The sequence below is a fragment of the Gymnogyps californianus genome, chromosome 12, assembly GCF_018139145.2.
Source record: "Gymnogyps californianus isolate 813 chromosome 12, ASM1813914v2, whole genome shotgun sequence".
In the NCBI taxonomy this organism is placed as follows: Eukaryota; Metazoa; Chordata; class Aves; order Accipitriformes; family Cathartidae; genus Gymnogyps; species Gymnogyps californianus.
In genome coordinates this window covers 14,631,618-14,655,035 of record NC_059482.1, presented here as the reverse complement: position 1 = coordinate 14,655,035, position 23,418 = coordinate 14,631,618, and the positions used below count along the sequence as shown (strand labels likewise).

At 40.3% G+C, this 23,418-nt stretch overlaps 1 protein-coding gene across 1 annotated transcript; it reads left to right on the top strand.

Annotated features, from left to right (window-relative positions):
* Positions 1-2,689: 2,689 nt before the first annotated feature.
* On the top strand, positions 2,690-21,827 carry SHCBP1 (SHC binding and spindle associated 1). Its single transcript, XM_050904274.1, has 13 exons — positions 2,690-2,819; positions 5,111-5,281; positions 5,893-6,008; positions 7,039-7,247; positions 8,288-8,380; positions 10,988-11,221; positions 11,323-11,491; positions 12,758-12,878; positions 15,905-16,036; positions 16,965-17,083; positions 17,842-17,928; positions 18,258-18,399; positions 19,157-21,827. Exons 1-13 carry the CDS (start codon positions 2,690-2,692, stop codon positions 19,477-19,479), a joined length of 2,046 nt encoding a protein of 681 aa, XP_050760231.1. The 3' UTR covers positions 19,480-21,827.
* The last annotated feature ends 1,591 nt before the right edge of the window (positions 21,828-23,418 follow it).

Sequence of the window (23,418 nt, the reverse complement as noted above, 5' to 3'; positions counted from 1 at the left end):
TGTGTTCAGGAAAAAAGCTTGTTCACGTGCTCCTGTAGTCACAAAAACATTTTCTCATTTTTTCTGAGACTCACTCTGGCTTCTCATGTATCTTCCAGGCTATCTTTGGCATTCTGCTTTTCCTCCCTTTTATTTGGCCTTCCTCATTTTTTTTCTCCTGTTGTGTTTGCTATTTCTGTCCTTTCATGCTGCTGGTCTCTTTTCATTCTAGGTGTTGAAAAAAGTACAAGACAAGGAACATCCCACCAGGGTAACTTAGACCTAAGTGCCGAAAGATGACCTTCTTCATCTTGGTGGAATATCCCTTTTCCAGTACTTTTCTTTCCAAATATTATCTTCCTTCCCATTCCTATTGTGAAAGTTCTTCTTGCTGTTCCTCCATTATCTTTCCTCTCTGTTAGACTATTTCTTTCTCTTTTTTTTCTCTTTTTGACCATTACTCTACTCGTCCTGACTCAGTGTACAGCCTGAATACAATTTTGCTAGTATGTGTTGCTGAGGTTGGATTCAAAACCCTTATTCATTCAGTGAAGTTTCCTTCGTATCAGAGACATTCTTCTGTGCGAATATAACAAATGTGCATTGCCCACTGCAGAATCTCAGTGCTGTGGATTTATAGCAAAGAATTTATGTGAATAACTGTGTCACTTTACTCTTTAAATACGGCAGATCCCATTTCAAATATAATACCATGTTCAATGGTATTGCAGGTTTAGTACGGACAAACTCCCAGTTCTTAATTACTTAAAACTTACCCATTTACAGACACTTCATTTACAGACACACTCTGCTTTGAAAGCTGACCTTACCAAAAAAATAAGCTTTTGGGGGAGATTTAGATGTTTTAGTGTAATTTTGTAACTAATTATGATAGATGAAAACTACATGAGTATGTTTAAACATGCATGCCTATTATAATCATTAAATTCTGATAGCATACTGCAGAAGAGTCTTGGGGACTAAGATACTCTCTTTTCTTCTGGGGTTATGATGGGCAAAGGTTGATGTCAGTGGACCTATGGCAAATCAGACTCGTGTAATGGCATGAATAGGGCTGTTGGTTTACTCTGAATGTGCAAACTGCTGTAGGCATTGCACTGCTGCTGCAAAAGCAATTAATATTTGGAAAGTAAACATGAAGAAACTAACCTGGTAGCTCTTTAATCATGTTGTTAAAAATCTAAGGCAGCCCCCTCGTGACCATTTATGTTTTGAAGCAATTGCTGTTTCAAAAACCATTTAGAAATAGCCATTGTTTGGAGGAGAAATGAATGCTTCCCGATTTAAAATTTCTACTGTGTACTGTTACACTTGTTAAAGGTGTTGATAACACCAACAACCTGTGGTGCTAATACAGGTCAAAACCAGTTCTTGTGTGGTATTGATCTGAAGTGATTGAATTGCCAGGAGCAGCTCTCTAAAGCCTGGCCTACAGTAGCAATCCTACATACCTGGCTTCAGCATGGGCAGAAGAGGTATGTTACCTGAACAAAATCTGTACTGTCCCAAATCTGCCTGGTTATCTTCTGTCACAGGACACTGATCCTCTGTTTCTTTTGAATTGTGTTGCGCAGAAGGCTGCATATTCTTCCTGGAGCATCTTGAATTTTTTTTTTCTTTCTTTAGTTTCTTCCTGTCCCCAGATCCTGTAATGACCTGCAATCAACTTGTCTTTGCTAAATATCTACTCAGTTAAATATTAATGTCTTCCAACTGCTTAGCTCAACCTTACTTACATCATTTTGACTTTAATCCTTATTGGCACTTGTGGTAACAGAGCTCAAAACACAAACAGTGGCTTGAAGAGAAGAGCTGGGTCGTGAAACAGATTGTGATGAGATGTCAAGACAGAAATGAGAGATGCTAATGCTAAGATGGGTGAGACACAAAGTTGAAAGCACTGAGAAATTCAGAGGGGGAAAAACCCGTGCTTTAAATTTTGATCAGGGGCCTTTTGTGTAGCAACCGGTCAGAGCTAAAAGCAAAGCATGTCTTCCTGGAGTTATGTGAAGAAGTCGTTCAGTGAATTACGGGGTTTGGGGGGCGGGGGGGAAAGATTGCTGTTTTTTTTTTACATTTCTGCAGCCACGCTTGACTGATCCTTCTCTCAGTGCGCTGTGGAAACACCTCTCCGTAGGGACAGAAACACCTGGAAGCAAGGCTCTGTTTCGAAGAGGCAGTGCCCATCCTCGCCGGCGCTTCTGTGTTTTGTCTAATAAGAACGACCCCAATTTATCGGTTTGGTTGTGACTGCCAGGCGGAAGTTTTTAAGCATTCTTTTCCGTTTCCGACCTCTCCGGCTGTCACCCTGCTCCAGAGGAAGCCCGGCCGGCCTTCTGGAAAACGCGAGAGTATCGGTCACAGTCATCCCCGCCGCCGGGCACAACTGCGGGTAACGGGAACACCCTGCGGGGCAGCACCGGAGCCCCACGACTAGCCACCCGCCCGACCAGCGGGGACGCGCCCGCGGACACTGTCGCACCAGCCCACCCCGGCAGAAACGGCCGCCAGCAGTCCCGGCCCCGCCGCGCAACGGCCCCGGCGCCGCCCGCCCTCCCGTTGCGGCCGGACTCGCCCGCGGCTGCCGCTAGCCAATCAGGGCGGTCGCTGCCGGTGACGTTGCAGAGGGTTAGCTGCCGGGGAAGTTTGAAATTTCAGCGGGCGGAGAAGCGCGGGGCGGGCGGGCAGCATGGCCGAACCGGGGCCGGAGCTGGAGGAGAGCGCGGCGGCGGCGCCGCGACCGCAGGGGGAAGGTCAGGCCCCGCTGCCGGCAGTGAGTGGCGCTGGCCTGCAGGAGCGCGCCGAGGAGGCGAAGCCAGGTAGGGGCTCCCTGTCCCAGGCGGCCGTCCCGCGGGGAGGAAGGGCGCGGGACCACCTACGGCCGGGCGCGCCCCGGTTCCGCCGCCGCTCGGAAAGGGAGAGGCGAGCCGCGGGAGGGCCGCTGGCACCGTCCGCCCCGCTTTAGGGCAGCGCAAGCAGGGACGCGCAGTTTGCCCGGGGCGGCTCTGCAGCTGCGGAAGGCGACGCTGGAGGCTGCGCCCCGGCGTGAGGCGGCTGCAGCGGGGCGAGGGGCTGTGAGATCAGACCAGGCTGCTCAGAGCTGCTCCGGCCGGGGCTTGAATACCTCCACGGACAGAGGCTGTACTACCTCCCCGGACAACCTGTACTGCTGCTTGGCCGCCCTTACGGGGAAACTGCTTCTTGTGTCCAGGTGTCGGTACGGAGGCTGCGGTGCCCAGGGCCGTCCCCAGGCAGCGGCTCGGCGCTCCCTGGTTTGTAAGGCTGCTGGGGCGCGGGGTGGGGACCGGGCTGGAAACGGTGCCCTGCGGGGGAACATAGGGATGTCTTTGGAAATAAACACAGTAAAGTATTTTTTTCTTTTGGTTATGAACTTATGGTGTGCGTCTCGGGTGCATACCACAGGCATTTAAATCAGGGTCCAGGAACGTGTATGTGTTTGAAACGCTGACAGAGGAAAAATGCTTTCCTGGAAGTGACTCCCCTGCGCTCTGCCTTAATAGCACAATATTGGAATATTGGTGCTTTTAGTATCTATTGAGTATCATTGCTCAGTGCCAGGTCATTATTGATACATGGTTACAGGCTTGCAGTTTGTAAATAAAGAACAAGCTAAATTAAATGGCTTGTTCTGGACCGTATGCTGTGCTCTGGAATTCATAGTGTGGCTTGTATGGGCTATTGGTATCATAGTTGCTGGATTTGACCATGGGTGTGTAGGAAAAAAATTCTTACTTACAGTGTACATGTAACATAGCTACAGTTTTACAGGAATCTTTTAAAATATTTTGTAAATCATACTTGATTAAAATCACCTTTTCATTTCCTTTCTTTACATGTTATTACAGTGGTTCTGCTACAAAGAAAAGTTATATTGTCTAAGCATTTGTAATTGGCTCATACACTGGTTCCGATTTTTGTTTTGTTGATTGAGTTTGGCCCCAGATATGTAAGAACTTTAACAAATTTGAGGTCAAAACTGCTAGATTTCATAATATCCTGAAATGTAAGGGATGTGTTAGAAATAGAATGTGATTTTTTTCTTTTTTTGGGTATATATTAAAGGTCAGACTGTAGTCTAATGAAAATGCAGAGGTCTATGGATTGTTAAAGAATCAAGTTATGGACAATGAGGGTATCTTGAGCTGTTACATTAATGAAAAGAAAAAAAAAAAGACCTGAATCATCATCACCCTTGGTTTACTGCAGTCATCTCTCTAATATTTTCTGAACTTATGGATGACCAGGCCTGAGAGACACTGCAAGACCAACAGTGACTGAGTTCACTGAGTTTGTAATGAGAACACAAGTGGAGACACTTTTTTGGAGACTTCTAAAGGGGTGCTATCATTGCATTGAGACCTTCAAAGTAAAGATTCAGCCAATGTCCATTTAAGCAGGCTAAAAATTACAACGCTGTGTCCCTTCTGCCTTAATATGTTGCTTGGAATTTCCATGGAGACTTCAGGTGTGGAGACTTTGTTATTTGTTAGTTTATTAAAATACAGAAAGAATGCTTGTACTGAAGAACAGGGAAAGACTTAAGAGAAGGAAAGGGCAACTGTGAAAACGCATCTTTAGCTGAGACTAGTATCTGCAATTTTATCATGCATCTTTCTTATATTTTGCTCTTTGCTCACAGTAATCCTGTCCACTATTTTGCATCAGTTGTGTGTGGGATCAGCTGGTTTTATACATGTTCCAGAATCATTTGGATTATTGCTTGATATCACGTCTGGGTGATGCAGGCAGTGTACTAACAAGGCATAATATGTACATGAATGGTAAGGTATTACCTAAAGGATTTTAGATCTTACATATAGAACAAAGTAAATTAGCACGTAACTGCAGCTCAGGGCAGGTGGCAACAAATAGGGAGATCCTCTTTTGGGACAGGGTAAATATTCTGAAGAAGAGAGCAAGTAACCAAGTAAGATAGTCTCTTCACCAAGGATAATTTAAGATGTGTTGTAGAAAGCAGGTTCATGATAGATCGTGGGCTGAACAGGAATTCTTTGGGAACAGGAGTGAGTGACGATTGCATTGAACTGACAGTTTGTGGGGCTTGCTTTGTTCCCACTCCTCTCCTCAGATCTGCTCCAGGAAGATGATGATTCCTGTAGTGATTATGGCAGTCGTGACAAACCAGGGACTGCTTTAGGAAGGACTGTGCCAGATGGGAACGTGCTTTTTCCAGATATTTTTCACACCGATCATCTTTTGTTTTATGAGCGATTTAAAGCTTACCAGGATTACATCTTGGGTAAGTAATTTCTTAGTAGAAAAAGAACATGTAGTCAGGTTTCTTGTAGTGACTGTTTAAATGATCCAGTTTAAATGGAGTCAATTCCATATTAAACTGTGAGATGCTCTTAATAACGGGGACTAGAAAAGATGTAGTGTACTGCCATCGCTTACGCTGTAACCTCAGCTGCTCTAGCTGGTGGACCAGGAGGCAATGGCTTTAATATAAGTAAATAAAATCTGAATGATTGAAAGGCAAAGGTGCTAATACCAGATTCTGTGCCTTGTTTTAACTGATCTTACTAGAACTTTTTTGTGTGTAGTAAGACTGTTTAAGCTAAGGCACAGGTTAGCTGTTTAATACCACTGGCACTGAAACCTTCAGTACCTGGAAAGTTGAGTACTGGATCTCTTCTTCCAGAGAAGCACAAAACAGATGACTGTCCAGTGCTCTCAGTACTGAGGGAGACAGCAAAAATGCTGATGGTTATCATGAGCCAAAAAGGAATTAAGTCCAATTTTAGATGTGGTAGAGGAACATTTCAACTGTGTTGACTTTTGTTTTCCAGTGATCTGGAGGACTTTTCTTTCTTTCCTTGCATAAATGTACTGTCTTCAATTTCTTTTTAGCTGACTGCAAAGCTTCTGAGGTGAAAGAATTCACAGCTGAGTACCTGGAGAAGGTCCTTGAACCATCTGGATGGCAGGCAGTCTGGCGCACTAATGTGTTTGAGGTCCTTGTTGAGGTAAATGGAATGCAGTTGCTCAGGCATTTGTCTCCAATTGACATAATTTGTCTCTAACAGACAGATCATTTATCTATGAAGTTTATGAGCTGGTAGAAAATAGTAATGTTTTCATATCTAATTGCCAGTGACAGCTAAAGCAATAGGAATTTTTTCAAAGGGCTCCTTGCTTGGAACTGGAAGGGAAAACACCAAGTCAGTGCAAGTGAGCTGTGAGGTAGAACTCTGTGGGCACAGAGGGGATAAGTACTTGGTCCAGAGCTGGCTGTTGTAATGTAGTCTTTTCAAATATCAGGCTCTGATCATTTGTCATTTTTTTATCACTAAAATTCTTCCTTTTAACCCACATTGGTACTGACAGTAGCTCTTCTGCATTGCATACTCCTGTCATAGACCCACTGAAGATTGCCGGTTTAGGATACTCCTTTTCTAGGTCTCAATGTCCAAGTCATACAATTTTGTGCAAACCTTGGATATTCAAACTTGCACTTCCATTACAAGTTTGAAGAGGGAAAAACTTTGTACCTCCTCAGCTTTTGAACCCAATTAGTGACAAAATGGCTTTCACTGGCCCAGACTAACTCTTTGGATTGTTTGTGTCTTGTGGGCACTTTGAAAAATGAGCCCCAAAGGAGTCCGTAAGAACTGTAAGGTATTGATTTGTTTGAGTCTAAGGATACTGCTTTTGCCTGTTTTTAAAAAAAAAAAACCAACAAAACAAAAACAAAAAAACAAAACACCAAACACCAAACAAAAAAGGGAAGCAGCTTGCTGGCCTTGTACGAATATTATGAAGGATTTGAACAAAGTTTTGAATGTGGAAAAGGCTCTAGATATGTGGTTCTGAGAAGCTTAATTCTGGGGTTATCACTTCAGCTGAATAGATTGCCTTCGCTGTACTATACAATGTGCATTTTGTGGGGTTCAACTGGCACTTGCAGTATGGCCTGCTGACTTATGCATCTCATGTTAGCCTTCCTCACCTATATCTAAGGTTCTGAGAAATCTTAAGAACAATTTGTTCCAACAGGTTGTTGATGTGGAGTACTCAGCTCTGAAAGCAGTTGTGCAACTCAGTGAGCCTTTCCTGTGTGAGTCACGGGATAGCACCTTTACCTTGGAGTGCATGCAGGAACTCTTGGAGCTGAAGGAGCGTCAGATACCACTGCAGGAGCTGTGGGTTGTGTATGATGAGTCAGGAGAGTTTGACCAGACAGCACTAGCCATAGAGCATGTCAGGTAGGAAAATCCTCAAGGTTTTATTTTTGTCTTGAACAATCAGACTCTGGTAGTATCCAATGGGTGGTGCCCTGAGTTCTTTTAGTCATCCTGGCAGCTTTACAAGTCAAGCTTTCCAAAATAAATCTGATGACTATGAGGAGACTGCTCACAAAGAAAATCTGTTGTGTCCTCTGCAGCTACAGGTAATCATGCAATCACAAGGTACGTTTAGCTGCAGCTTATTGTCAGTCTGCTTTCTGTGTATCACCTTGCTGGCTCTAGTGCAGTGTTCCTTTCTCGTCTATAACATTATGGTGGATTTTTTTCGTTGTTTGTCCTATTCTTTTTTCTGCCTTTTGCCTCCTCCCCTAAATTTGCTCTTTATTCTTCAGGTGTCTGTTCACATCTTACTACTTCTACTTTCTTTTCCTTTCTTTATCATCTCTCTGTGTCTTTTCCATCTCCCTTGCTTTCATGTATTACGTGCTGTTTGAAAGCTGTCTACAAATAGGCAGTAGAACTGGATGAAAAAGCTAAAATAGGAGGAATGACCTTCCCGTCTAGAAAATGGACTGTTTCAGAAGTGGTGAGTGTGGGAGGAAAAGGGGAGAAGAGATATGTTCTGTTGAGAATTACTCAGTAGTAGAGATCTAAGCTTGAATGATGGAGGTGACAAACTCATTGTGAAAAAGAAAGCTTAGCTGAAGGATGCCTGGCCAAAACGAAACAATCAAAAAGCCTCAGGATCTTAAGGGTGTAAGTCTTGTTTTCAAATCTAGCTTCTAGCTGTTCACTCTCTTTTGATGAAAGTAGAACTCAGACTATTATGAATTTTGAACTTAGATGCACAAAATAAAACTATGCAGGTAAACAACAGACAAGAAAAGTAACTTCTGTGTATACTAAATAGTTTACAGGACAGTAACATGGAATTGGAGAGAGGTGATGCTTTGAGATGAATTCTCAAATTGGTTACATTCATGTTTCCAGTGCTGTTGTCTCTGCTTAGGTAAATGTGGCCTCCTTTGTGTGATTAAGCGCCTACTTTGCCTCAAAAGGTTCTTCTACCAGTGCATCTGGAGGACCTGGGACGAGGAGGAGGAGGATGATTTTGATTACTTTGTGCGATGTGTTGAGCCTCGACTGAGATTGTAAGTGCAACACCTTTAATATTATTAGGGTAGAAGCACAGGAAAGGGTGATGTGGGAATAGTGACACACAACTAGATTAAAAAAAAAAAAACAAAACCTGTTCACTAGTAAATCAAAGGAAGTTTGTTCTAACAGCATTCACTGTCTGATGGTCAAAATTTTGTATGGAAAGAGGGTGCAACTGAGGTTGCCACTTGATTTCTGAACCCAGTTTTTCCCTGTAATCCTTGACCTTCCATCAGATGGCGCTCCAAACCCAGCTATAGCCTCCTTCAACTTGCAGGCATAGGCATTGTAATCCTAATTAAAGATAGCGTGGGATGCTTTGATACCTCTGGGCATAGAATAAGAAGCAGAATGGAACTGAATGTAAACAAAAACTTGTAAACTGGTCATGCTGAAGGAGGAATGTGTGGATTTCTTTCCCTAGTGGGATTAGTCAGCATTAGGTTTTCTGAAGGTAGGTTTTTAATGCTGTCCTGCTGTATGGAACTGAAGCAGTGCACAAGGACACAATCTGGTTATATTTTTGAGGGTGCTAAATAACCAAAGCACACCATAAAACATGCCTAGAACAAATAATTGACAAGTGATTTTTACTGTAGGTTTTCTCTGAGATTTGATGCACTTTTTCTTGAGTCTTTCATGAGAGTTATTTTTCAATTCCTTTTCTTTAGTTATTACAACTTAGCATCATGAGTACCCAGAAATTTGTGTGTCATTCAGATCCAGGTTTGATACTGCTATGATGCTGGTGAACTACATCAGTGAATATTTATAGCCTACCCTGAAATGGCGTTTAGAATATGGCATTACATGTGCTAGAATATAGCATATAGCATGTACTTTACAAAGAAAATTAGTATAATTACCCACACTATAAAGGTGGCTGCAGGCCTCTCTTTCAAACAGGACACAATGTGACATTTGAGGACTCTGATATGTCTGTATTTTTCTGCGATCATACAAATTAGGAAAAAGTGTTATATATGGAAATTGTACGTGTTTCTGAAGTGTTTATACTTGTATGCTCCAGCAAATGGCTATTCTGTTGTTGAGTTTTTGGAGCCTTATGGAGACTTTGCAGGGAATGAAACCAGAATGCAATGATGTGCCATGGGATAATGTTTTTATTTTTTTTTTAACACTGTGTGTGGCCTTGCAGCCACTTTAGTGAGAATCCAAAATGCTTAAACAATGTCTTCAAGCAGGAAAGTAAATGTTATCCTTTCTTGTTCTCCCATACCATGCTTGATACAAAGCCTGCCCTCCAAGCTACACTGGTGTTGGTGCTATCCTGTGTTGTGATCTAAGTACTGATGTGTCAGCTCAGAAATAATATTAATCTTCAATGGATGGAAACATATGATGCTCTAAACTTTTCAGATCTCTGGTGTGCACTGTTTTAATAAGAACAGACAGTATCTTTACACTGCACATTAGGTGGTACTCGTCTTCTGAGGCAAGTAAAGCTGTATGAACTGTTTAACTAAAGCTTGAAAAAACAAGATAGTTTTATGTGCTTTCGTAGTGACCAGCCCTAAAATGTAGAGCATGCATTTCAGGGCCAAATTATGTACAACATTGTTTCCTTCAAATACTTTATATTTCTATATAGCTATAGATTCTTCTGCTGTTAATCATGCTACATTGACTTACTGTTGCCTCTGATAATCCCATTGCCAAAATTTTGTGAGGCTCTTTGTGTTTCTGTACACCCTGTTTATTGGAACTGTATAGATATTGACTGCTCTGACTACAAATTTTCTTGCTCTTTGCAGTATGCTTTAAGTGCACCCTTTAAAGAACCTCTGAAAGCTGAGGGAACATCTTTGCCCTTATTTCATGTAGCCTATTGAATAGAGCTATTTATACTGTGTTCAATTGGTTCCCTACAAAAATGATGTGAGATAATTAAATCTTGTTTTATTTGTATCATTAAATGCTGTCCAGCTTTTTTGTAGTGACCATGATTAGTCCTACATGACTGGCCCTGGAGTTCTTGGCACCGTCTAGCTGGCAGGTGTCCTCATCTTTCTGACTTTGGCAATGCAACCTTGGGCTGGCATTTTCTGGCCTGCAATTTCATTTGTAGAGGATAGCCTTGGGATAGTGCAAAATTTACTATGCAGTGCCTTCACGTCTTCATCTGGTGCTGATAATGCCTTTCTTATTCTGTGTTTTTGTCCAGGTAGTTGTTTAGATTGTTGCTAATAGAGACTTCACATTATAGGATTTTTCTTCTATTTCAGACATGATTTTCTCAGTTGTTCTAATAAATGCTTAGAAATAGACTAATTTTTATATCTACCTTCTGAATTCTTACTTTTTTATAGCTATGTTTATGCCTTTGTTTTAGAGTGAGTTTCTGATAATCGTGTATAATCTTTCAAGGTGGATGGGCAGCTATTTAGACAGTAATATGTTTGTGTGTGTTCAGATTCTTGGTTTTGCTGCTTTCAAAAAAAATGAGCTGTGTTGATATAGACTGCAGAGAATCTTGACTAAAGTACTGATGCAGAACTCCTCAGGTTCTCTCTGGGTTTGTATTTGATCTTTCAAAATTGTAAATGTGAAATATACTGACTCCTTGCTCTGAATTGCAGGCATTATGACATCCTTGAACATCGTGTGCCTTCTGGGCTTGTAGCTGATTACCAGAACTTGTTGTCTCAATGTGAAGAGCTTTACAGGAAGTTTTTAAATGTGAGGAACAGCATATCAAGCAGCGATTCAGACTCAGAAGTAGAAAATGTCTCCATGGTGGAAGGACTAAAATTGTATGAGAAAATAGAGCACTTAAAACAAAAGCTAAAACTAATTGAGAATCCTCTGCTGAGGTACTTGGTGGGTTTGTGCAAGGAGGAGGGCCATATGGGAAACTATACATGGACGTTCTTTACTGAAGAAAGAACTAATGGCTTTGTTGCTCTTGTTTTAGGTATGTGTTTGGTTACCAAAAATACAGTGGTCTCCAAGCTAAAGGACTGAGACCAACAGGTACCAAGATCACTCATGTTGTATCCTCAACCATGATGGCAAGTCTGCTGCAGTCATTGATAAGGGACAAACTTTGCCCTGAATCTTGTGGTGAAGAGCTAGAAATACAGGTGCAGTAACAGGAATTGTCTGTCTGCTAATACTTTTTTCTCCTCAAGAAACAATGATGTGGAAGAATAAGTTAATTTATCATGTGCAAGATAATACTTTTGCACAGTATCATTTTTTGTCAGTTCAAAAAAAGCACTGTAATTTAAACAATATGTGATAAGACTGGATGATATAAATAATTTCTTTGCATTTGTGTCTGCTGAGTACTTTATACAAGCAGTTTCCTTCCTGTGTGTAAGAAATAATGAGATATACCTTCTGTAATAATTCTACCATGAAACATGGTAAGGTGTAATACTTATATTTAGTTTTGAAATACCTGTGTCCTTTGCTACTGATAATGATCTAGAGCTTGAAGAAAGAAATGTCATTCTGTTGCTTTAGTTCTGTGTAGGAGATACATTTATTTTAGAGCTGTTATGTTTAGTTTTAGTGAATTCCGACAGGACTTAACACTTCAGCAGTTAAGAACAGTCTGGATTCCTTAGGCCCAAATTAAATTGCTTGCTGTATTCTGATCAAGTTCATGAATTACAGATGGCCAAAATGGAGCCACAGGGAAGGTCCTGGATTAACTTTTGGGCTATAAATCAGATCTTCTGACTTGGCAATTGAAAAATGCTCTCACTGTGCCTACCCTGGAATTTCCTGGGAAGCAATAAACGTGCAATTTTTCTGTACTACTTGTTATCCTTCAATACAGAATCTCCCAGTAATATTTGTGAAGGATATCAGCCTGCCCTCTTTGGGCAAGAAAAAGGACCATGTGGACCCCATATTTGCCACTGTAATATCTGAACTCTATTTTGGGGTGACTTGCACCAGGAGCAAAGGGTTACGTCAGTGTTCAGACCAACTCAAATCTAGTTGCTGAGTTGTTTGTGTGTTTTATTTTCTTTACCTTCTGTCATCTATTTCTTCACTAATTTATGGCAAGTCACTTGAGGCACAATTCAAATGTTGGCCTGGCCATATTGAGGTTTGCTTTCTGGTGCATATGCTCTTCAATCTGTGTCTCTGCCCCAGTTTTCTCATGGGGGAATGGACATGACACAAACATCAAAGGAATGTTTTCAGGCTGTTTTTGTCCAGAGTGCTATGATTCTTGAATTCAAAGTAGAAATTGTGTATTATTGGGGTCATTAAAAAGGGTTTCTTTTAAGCAAAAGCAGCAACATTTAATTGAAAAGCAAGCTTTGAGGGCATAAATGCATCCATTTTTATAGCATTCTTCAGGAGCTGATTATATTGTTTGTCTTTTACAGTTTCACAGTGATCCACTGGCAGCTGTAAATGCCTGTTATGAAGGAGACACAGTCATCATCTGTCCTGGTCATTATGTTGTAGATGGCGTGTTCTGCATTGCTGATTCAGTTGAACTAGAAGGTAGAAGGTTTGCTAGCGTAAAGGTCCTTAAAACAAAGTAAACTGAATGTCTTAAACTAGCTCTGCATAAGGATTTACTTTTTGTGGAGTTTGACAGGAGCATTTGCTTTTTTCTTCAAAGTGTTCCTATGTCTGCTTGTAGAGTGCAGGATGGAATAAGCTGTTTCATTAGCCATAGTTACTTCTGCAAATAAACTGCAAATTTTGCTGATTAACAGCAAATTCATCATTTCCTCCTAACTATCTGTCTGGATAAATCCTGATTATATAGATAATAGAGAGGATTCAACAGAAACATGAAGGACTCGATTTTTTTATTTTAATCTAGGAAGCACAAAAGTCATTCTGAGAGGCTTCAGTTTTTACAGCCAGTAACTTGAGTACTTGAGAGATGTCCTTATTCTTCTTTGCATGTCTTAATCTGCTTCAGAGATATACTCACTGCCAGTATAGCACTGGTGAATACAGAGGGAAAGAGCCAAGTGCCATTAGAACTTAGTTTATGGCAATTAGTGCATGTCAGCAATGTGTGTGGGGGCTACCAGTGTGAATCTGCATTATGTGAACTGCATGGATAGAGGCGGGAGCTGTTGATGTAATGTGTATTTTTTTTCTGTAGAAACAGACATAGCATATGTGATTCCATTTTTCTTGCAAAATATTTGTTTTAAATACTTCTGCCTTGTCTAGGATATGTTGCTATCTCTTCCTCACAATTCTTGATTAGTCAGTGTAATTCCTCTGCTTTAGGCATGCACACTCTGTTGCAGTGCAATAGTCTGTATATCACTGGGGCTTGTACAGCTGTTCAGATACTTATTTAGCTGCATTTTTATCTTGTCAAAACTTCTTAATGGGAAGAAGGCTGGGGGTTTAATTTTCTGCTGTTCTGGACTTTATTTTTCTTGCCCTTCTTGTTTTATGAGTGTCACTTTCTTTCTCGCCCTTCTCTTGTCTATGTTTGATTTATATACATATGTATGCTGATAGACAATGCACCTGCAGGATAAAGGACCTCAAAGTGATTTATCTGCAAGAATGACATTGTTCTAAAATTATGTGGGGTGGTATTTATTGCTTTTCTAGCTTTGAGGAAACAGTAATACAAATGGTGCAATAGCACACCTATTAAAGGATGAGCTGCTCTACTTTAAGGAGCAAGGCATATATGTATCTTTAGTACGAACCACTCTGAATAATGAGCAAGTGTCAGAGTAATCTTCTTATACGGACTCCTGTTAGAGAAGTTTTTATAGCAATAGTAGCAGCCAAAAATGTTTGAAGTAGGAGCATCAAGAAAAATTTTGCTGGCACTAATCTGAGCAGCTGGCTGTTTTGGTGGCTTTCTTGGGATGAAGGGGTGACTCATCAAAGATATAATGTCACTTTGCTTAGTAGAGCTTTTATTTTTTTCTGGCCACTGTGCAAGTCAGTACTAAGGTTGCAAGTATGAGGATTAGTAAGTCAGGGATAAATAAAAACTTACAAGAACTAAATAAGGTTAAAGCAGTAGCAGCTGCAGGAAATCACGGTAAGGATAACTTTAACACTTGACAAAAATGTGTAGCAAAGGCACATAGAACTTCCCTTCTGCTTGTACAGTAGTTGTTCAAGCTGGATGGGAACCTGTAGCATCAGCCCATGTAGTATCTGTGATCAGTGTTACTGGATGACAATTGCCTTTAGGTCCTGTGGAGTCACTTAGCTTACAGGCAGGCATACAGCTGTGACCATGTTGTGTATTGAACACCACTTGACAGCAGGTGAATCTTTCCTTCTCTATTCCTTGTCTTGTCACTGGCTTCCTTCTTACTACTAGAGCTGCTACTTCAGGGATGAAGTGTAAAGCAAGCTAAAAGCATGGTCAGAAAAACTGCCGGTGTTCTGTAGGACAGTTATTTCTAAAACTCTTGCCTTGGATAACAACCTCTTTCTGTAGTGGTGTGAAGTTAAACTAGATCTGCCATTTGCTGTCCTGTGGTGCTCTCTGTTTACGTACTGGAAGTAAACCGCCCCATGCCACCTTCTGCCCAGGGGTGACCATAAATCAGTGGCAGTGGGAAAAGATTTCTAGATAGTATAGTGTGTTGAAGTATCAGTCACTTAACTTTGCATTACATCTGCTGTCTTTAAAACTCTGCCAACTCTTGTTCAAAGGTTTTTTCTTTTTTTAACCTTTCTACTTGCACATTACAGTATTTATTTATGTGCTTGGTTAAAAGCTAGCATCCTGCTCAGGCACTTCTTATCTGAGTTTGTGTGCTTTCAGAAAATGATAGGACTCATGCTGCTTTAATAGACGTTGCATTACTGCTTTCCTTATCATGATTCTTGTCAGTGACATGCAATAAAAGCTTTACATGCTCATAAATTTCCCTGTAAGTGGTTGAATGCTGACAACTGTGGATGGCTTAGTAAATCAATGTTGGCATATGCTTGTGAAAGTTTTCTTTTTAATCTGAATTAATATGGAAGCCCGTGTAACACAGGAACATTAAATTTTGACCCAAGTTTCATTTAAATAGGGAAGTTGAGTGAAGCTTACTAACAATATCAAGTCCTTTGCACTTGCTTCCTTGTGTTGTGGTGGTGACTGCTTTTTTCCCTGTGCTCTTTGGAACCTCTGCCTGCTCTAGTGAACTTCTGTACTTTGAAAGCAGACTGCAGGTGCCTGTGTGTCCTTGGTTACTACATCTCTCTCCCTGCTCTGTTGTAACTTTAGGGAGTAAGAACTTTGGCCTTGGCAAATGTGAGCTCAGTTACCCTTTTGTTCAACTGTCTAAAATAACTTTGCATTTTATTGTGTCTCATTCAAGTAAGGTAACTTTTGAGTTTGGTTTTGAGTGCCTGTACCTTGGTACAGAGGAGATGTAAGGTGTAGCCTGGCCACTGGGTGGAAAATCCTATTCAAGATATTAGTCCTCAAGTTTTAAACCTCTGTATTTAATTTAAATGTCTGTTATGTACTGAGCACCTGACTGTTACCAGTTATTCATCAAACTTGCATCTCTCACCTGTGCTTTAAGGCTATGGCCTGCCAGATGATATTGTGATAGAAAAACGAGGGAAAGGAGACAACTTTGTTGACTGTACAGGAGCCAATATAAGGATCTCCAGTTTGAAGTTAGTGCAACATGATGCTGTGGAGGGGATTTTAAGTAAGTATAAAAGCATCTTGAACTTTTTGTGAATCTTTCATAATTTACTGTTAAAATTAAAGCTGGGACCCAGTGTTGGAGTTTACTAGTTTTAACAAAATATTGTAGTGAGGAGCCCTACAGGTATAAGTATCAAGGCTTCCCCCTTTTTTTAACTTGCTTATAATGTGGACATCAAAATAACTTCTTCTCTGTGTACTTTCAAGCTATTGTGGCTCTTGTGTTTTATTCCTGTACTTGGATAAGATCATTTGACTTGATCATTTTTCTGCTGTTAAGGCAACCTGACTCTGACTGCTGCACAGCTTATGTCAGGCTACCTGGAAAAGGAAATAATTCCTCTTTCCACAAAAGAATCCCTATGGCAATATTCAGCTGTAGCTGAACCCAGCCAGCTCTCCGTTGAGGAATGGCATGTGCTGTAGAAGTAGTGTAGAACTTTGTTTGCTGACAGCACGTTCAAACTGAGGCTCAAATAATCCGAAGTTGTATCCAATGAGTTTATTGGCCACTGCCTTCTGTCTTTGCAGAAGGTGCTGATTAATACTTTGCCTCAACAGATGTTTGGTCTTAAACATGTTAAAATGTTTATTAACACCTGTATACATGTATTTAATAACTTATTAATTCAAAGGTCTTTTATGAATGTAATGAATAGTTGCTGTCACTTTCAAAAAAAAAAAAAGCCAAAAAACCTCTCAGACAAACCTTTGACTAGTGCTCCCTTGCAGCAGTGTTCCTGCTTATACTAGAAAAAGCATGAGTTCAAACCATGCATGAGCAAATCAGTAAAATTAACCTGAAGTGGATAAAATTAAAATAGTAATTTTATCACACTGCAAAAATGCTCCAAGTCCATCTATCTGTAGGAGGGGTTTGCCTTTGTGTAACTGATTCATTTAGCAATATTTGTTTTCTGTGTATGTAGATGTCCATCATGGGAAAACCACGCTGGAGAATTGTGTGTTACAGTGTGAAACTACAGGCATAACAGTACGAACATCAGCTGAGCTATTAATGAAAAACTCAGATCTGTATGGTGCCAAGGTACAAACAAATGCTTAACTCTGGCTTATTTCCTAAATTAAAATAAAGGTTTCTGCTTGGAAATAATACAGTCAGTAATGGGGTGACTTCTGTCGCTCCTGAGAGAACCTTTACAAATTCATTTTGGACAGCTACATGTTTTTGAGTTTAAGAGATTGGTCCCAGGGGTCTTGTAGCCTCCAATAGTATCTAGTGAAATGTCTCATGCCGATTTGTGTGTGATGATATGAAAATGATGTAGTAACAGGGGACATCTGTGAAATAATCGTTGCTGCATTTCTGGACTGATTTATGTCCTGCAATACTTCTAAAGTGATTTTCTGTTTTCTCTGCCCATAAATAATTTTCTCATTAAACCTTGCATTTATTCCGCAAATGAAATGCCCTTTCTGGACACCTTGTCCATTGATTCTTACAGAAGGATGATAAACACAGAAATGAACTCTGATTAGAACATTTCGAAGAATGATGGGGCTTTGAGTGTTAAGGTGGATGACTAAGGAACAAGAAAGTAATGCAAGGCTGTGCAGTTACTCTTTATCAGAGTTTTTATGGACTGGTGGTGATATCATCCATGGGGCCTCAACCTTGAGTATTGCTGCTTAAGTTGGTTAACGAAGCTGTGAAGCTGGAGCAGTAACACAATTTTGCTTTGCACAAACTGGTAGATGAACACAAAGGATCCACAATGGAGTTGTCAAGTTAAATTGGAAATGTGCCCGAACTATTTGTGAACTGCTATCAATTTTATCTTGTAGGGTGCTGGTGTGGAAATATATCCAGGTAGTACGTGCACCCTCTTAGACAATGGCATACACCACTGCAAGGAGGGAATACTTATAAAGGTCAGTTCAAGGCAGAATGTACTTGTTTTTCAACAGCTTATAGCTGCTAGAATTAATGCAAATAATTTGTGTTTAGGTTGGCTTATAACCTTGATACCTTATGGTAGAACTCTTATGTCACATATGATGATAATGGTACTTGTTTGCCTTGGATTGGTCCACCAAAGCAGTATACTTGTTTTACTTTATCTGCCAGAAGGAAAATGCCTTTTGCAATGTCACTTGCAGAGGTAAATAATAAAATTCTAGCTAATACATACCTAAAACTGGAATATTTTGCATCCCTTTAGCTGGACATAACATGTTGGATTTCCATTTCTTTGCTTTAGAACTTTTTAGATGAACATTATGACATCCCCAAGATAACCATGGTCAATAATATGATCCATAATAATGAAGGATATGGTGTGGTCCTGGTTAGACCAACAATGCCCTTGGACATAAAGGATGCTTCAGTAGAGAGAACAAAAGGTATTTTTCTCTTCCTAGAAGAAACTCCTAAAACTAGTAAATCTAGTATACCCAGGTTTTTTGATTGCATAATTCATAATCAAGTCTCTTAAATTTTCTAATAATGTCTACATTGATGTAGCTGAAATAAATCTTCATAACTCTCTGAACACTGGAATTTCCTAAAGGATGAACTTGCTGCAGAGCAATACGGTGAATGTCTGCTTCATGGTGTGTGTGCAGTTCCATTGTAAAGTCCTCATGTACCTGATCTGTGCTCCCTACTAAGCAGAGCTTGTATGACTGATGGCCTCCTTGGCTCATACAGAAACAAGAGTGTGACCAGCAAGAAAGCAAATATGGCTTCTCTTACAGCTCTTCTGGTTCATGATAATTCTCTGCTCATTTTTTTTATGCATTAGAGCTGAGACGTGCTCCCAGCACAGATTTTTCCGCTGCAGTAAATAAAATGTGACAACTGTATTTCTCATATTATGTCTTATTTAAGAAGAACTGTCACTAAGTGCAATGTGTAAATCCACTGTAATCTTCTAATATCACTATCACTTGGCAACTTGAAGTCATCTCAAGAAGAAACCTTTTCCTCAAGCATCTTGCACTGTATTTGGAATATGTGGCTGTCACTAAGTAGTTATCCAAAAAGTGAGTGGGATGAGGTAGAAATGTTAAGACTGAAGAAAATTTAATTCCAGGAGTTTTAAATGATTTGGCTGTTTTGCGTGATTGTTGATGACATTCTTATTGTTTCCTGACTTAGGGACTACACAGCCTACCCAGTCAGGTGATGGGACAGCCTGTGTAGAGGGCTTCAGGCAAGAAGAACTACCTGAATGTGTAACTGATGAGTTGGAGCTTTATGAGCAAGCTGAGATTTCTGAACAAACTGAAGGCAATTATGAAATTGCAAATGAACTTGGGGCTACTTCTGCAAAGAAGAGCCAGATGCACAAGAAAAGACTGAGTGAACTGGGAATCACAGAAGCTGATGACAACTTAATGTCACAGGAAATGTTTGTTTCTATCGTGGGCAATCAGTTCAAATGGAACGGGAAAGGAAGTTTTGGTACCTTTCTTTTCTGACTGTCCTGACTCCTAATGGCATTGCAATAAGAGATTTGCACAAGCTGTTATTTTCACTGCTGCTTTCCAAGGAGTTAACCTGTTCCATTAGCCTTCCATAATGTTACTAAAATGTGACAAATATTTATTAATAGTATATATATTGCATGTGGAAACTTTGCTTCCTTGCTGCAAGTATGGATAACATGGTAGAAAACAGAACTCTAGCATGGAGACTGTGCATGTATTCTGCTAATCTATGTGCTGCGTCTTTGCTAGCTCTCTGATGAATTTTCTTAGTGTCTTTATTTAACTTCTCATTGTAAAAAAAAAAAAAATCCTCAAAAAAGAAAATATTGATAGGGTTCATCATGGAAGAGTGGACAAAAAATGTGCAGCAATTAGTGGTACATCTTCCTCCACATTTTTTTAAAGTGTCATTAGTCTGCAGCTGACTCTTGTAAGAGATTGACATACTTTTTAATTTTTTACGTTGAACAGAAGCTAGTGAAATGCTCTTCCTTAGGAACGTAGTGGTTGGCTGCCATGTTTCATACTTGAAGGATTTTCTAGAAAACTTAGCATTTGGAAGGGTAGCATCATTCAGTCTTCTGTGTCTTTCTGTGCCCAGCTGTTTACTTCCAACAGCTACCAGTGCCTGTGCACCTTTTCCTTAGGGAGGACAGCATCTAACTAAACTCCATTAATCTGAATAAAGAGAAATCAAAACAGATGTCTTTCTGTCTATTAGTGGTCTCATACTGTAGCTTTCAGTGCATTATTCTAAAATTTTTAAACCCGTATGCACTTGTAGCAGCTGAGGTTTTGGAAATGAATGGAAAATTTAAAAAATTACTTTCCACTGCAATCTCATCAGCCTACAGCTGTGGAACAGTCAGTAAAACAAAGGCACTTCAGTGGCTCACTGTTGCACATTATTAGTTTTTACTTGAGGGAAAAACTGGAAAGACTGCCTGATTGAGGACTCTTCCTTCTCAGTGCCTCTCTGATTTTTTTTAATTACAAATCTAGATGCCTTCTTCAAACTTCTGTACTGTCTTCAAGAGTTGTAGGTCAGTTTTTGAACTGGTGTGTGAAATGTATGTAGGAAAATACTAACTCCTAAGTGATTCGGAATGTCCTATGAAACCGAATCAAATATGGTGTTAAGAAGGGAAAAGCATGTTGCCAGCAAATTGACTTTGGAATAAGTTCTGAAAGTAGCTTAGCAGGTGTATGCCTTCACTAGAAATGAATGCATTGCCTAGAAGTGGATGTGAATAGTCTGATCCAGATTTTTCACTCCACTCTAGCTGTTCTTAAATTGAGATGACAATCAAAATTCACTTCAGTATATGATTTGTTTTAGTGTGAGCAGCTGATAGAAAGGAAAAGAGAAAAGTGCAATTTACAAGCATTTTTTTTCCATTTTGTGAACCACAGAATTCATTGCAGCTTTCCTAGCCCACTGCTTCTGGTTTTGTTCTGCTCAGGATATTTGACTTCGGACTAAACTCTGGGTTTTGATGAACATAAATGCCATTGCAGTATCTCAACATGCACAAACCCATACCTGTTTGCCACTTAGTGACTTTAAAGAAATACTTGAGTCAAGTGAAAGCCTAATGCTAAGACTGGCAGTAGTTTAGTATCTTAAGCTATTCATCAGGTCACATGCCACGTTTCATGCTTTGATGTTATGCCTTTATTTCCCAAGTGTAATCCTTATTGAAGGACTGGGGCTAAAAATTAATTCTGTGGTTCTTTCCTCTCATCTTTTCAAAATCGTAATTCTCCCGAGTGAGCTGCCTTCGTGATGTGTAGGTAGCATTTCTTTCCCTTGCACTTCATTTTAAGCCTGGCTTATCTCTTGACAGCGTCTTATCTCCCTTTTTTAAAATTCAGCTTTACATTTATGAAGATACCAATAAAAACATAACTCTTCTGCTTTCAATACTAGCACAATTTTGCCTGTTCCTGTGCAAGATGCCAACAGTGATTCTATTGTGCAGGTTGTCAGTAGGTCAAGGAGCAATATGTAAAAAGATGAGGCTGCTAGTACAACTTCCAGCCGTTTCCTTTGTGCAGCAACTGTATGATAAAATTGTGGTTAAAGTCGTGATGACACTTGAGCCTCAAGGGACTAAGCTTTGAATGGAGCCTTCTCATCTCAGAGTTTTGTCCTTCCAATCACTTATGTCATTGATAAATGTAAGTTTCTTTATTTTGCAGCTTTAATTCCCCTTTGAAGTGCAGAAGGAGAAATGTTTAGATATAAAGGGAAAGAACTGTTGACTAACACAAGGTTTGTACACTCAACTTGGAGTGATGCATTTTTTAGCGGATTATATATTTGAAATCATAAATTCAGTTTCTCTATATATTTTTCTTAAATTTTAATTTTTTCTTACATTTTTAAATTTTCTTAAATGTCTTTATTTTTTCTTAAAGGCATTTGATGGTATAGCGATGACTAATGATCTACTCTCCTTTCTGTGAACATTCCCTGCCTCCTAAATGAGAAACTAATTCCAGAATGCTTTCTTGTGTAGCTGTCAAAGAAAAGCTGGTGAAAACATTTAGTTTCAAGAAATGTTTAAGCAGCAGAATTTCAAAAAATTCACTTACGTTTTCATGAGAAAACACATGGGAAGTAAAGCTGAAGTGCTGCAAGCTTTGTCATAACTTTTAGCTCACCACCCACCTCTTTTTTTTATAAAACATTTATTAGCTATGTTAAACTGAAGAGCTGCTACAGTATAAATTACTTTATATTGAGATGAACTTTATTGGTGTAAGGGAAGATATGCCAGACTGTGAACTCTGAATTTGCATCAGTGGAGGAAAAAGACCCAGAACAGCTCATAAGCAGTAAAGCAATTGAAAATGTTCTTTGCTTATAGTACTAGACTTTCCCATGATTTTTCTCTGGGAATGGCATACAATGGCTCCATGCCCTACTCCTACACCTGCCAAATGGGAATATATTGCTGCAGTACATGTAGACATAGGGCTGTCGCACGTTACCTGAGAAGCCCACCGAGACTGCGGTTTAGCCATGCCTTTCACCTCCTGTCGTAGTGCTCTTGGCACCCTGCATAGGCACAACGAGTTGTTCTGTGGCTGTGACCCCACCTGGCACTGCCTCAGAAGGCCCAGGGACCTGCTGCTGGTGTGCCTGGCTGCTTGGCTGGGCTCTTGTGGGCTTTCATGGTGAGCAAGCTTTTTGCCTTAATGACTAGATTCCATGCAGATGCTTGTAGTCAGGCAAGAAGATGAAGGCCCTGGTGCCAGGGAGTAGGGAGGCATGTCTGAATTGCTGTCTTGACAAGCAAAATGGCCTTGCGTAGCAGCTAGGTTGTTTGCCAAGTCATCCCCTAACAAGGCAGAAAATTACATCATTGTTCTTCAACAGTTGTTATTTTAATTTTAAATCTTCTTCCCTTTGTGGGATAACCAGCCACTGATGTAGCAGAGGCAGCCCCCTCCTCCCACAGATGAGGCAGTGCTGTCCCTGGAGCTTGTGGAGAGTTACACAGGAGGAAACCCCTCAGCATGAATTGGGGGGTGCAAAGCCAGGTCTGAAATAACTACCTTCTTTCCCTGTAATCAATCAGTGTGCCCCTTGCAGCCCTTCAGATAAGGAGGGGAACTGTGGAGCTTCAGATAAGCTCTACATTTGCTACAGATAACCACGCTGCCTTACACCTTACTGTTCAGGCTGGTTTCAAAAGTATCAGGAATTACCCAGCCAGTTATTGTACAGAACACTCTACTCCTGGTCTGAAGAATACTTGGAGTTTTATACACTTGGAGTGGTAGAGAGAGAAACTTTTTTTTTTAATGCTAAGAATCTTTCCCTATTACCTTCGGCTTCACAGGAGGATTTTTTTTGTTGTTGTTTTATCTATGCCTTACAGCAGTCACATTTTCCTGTGGATAACGTGGTGATTAAATCAC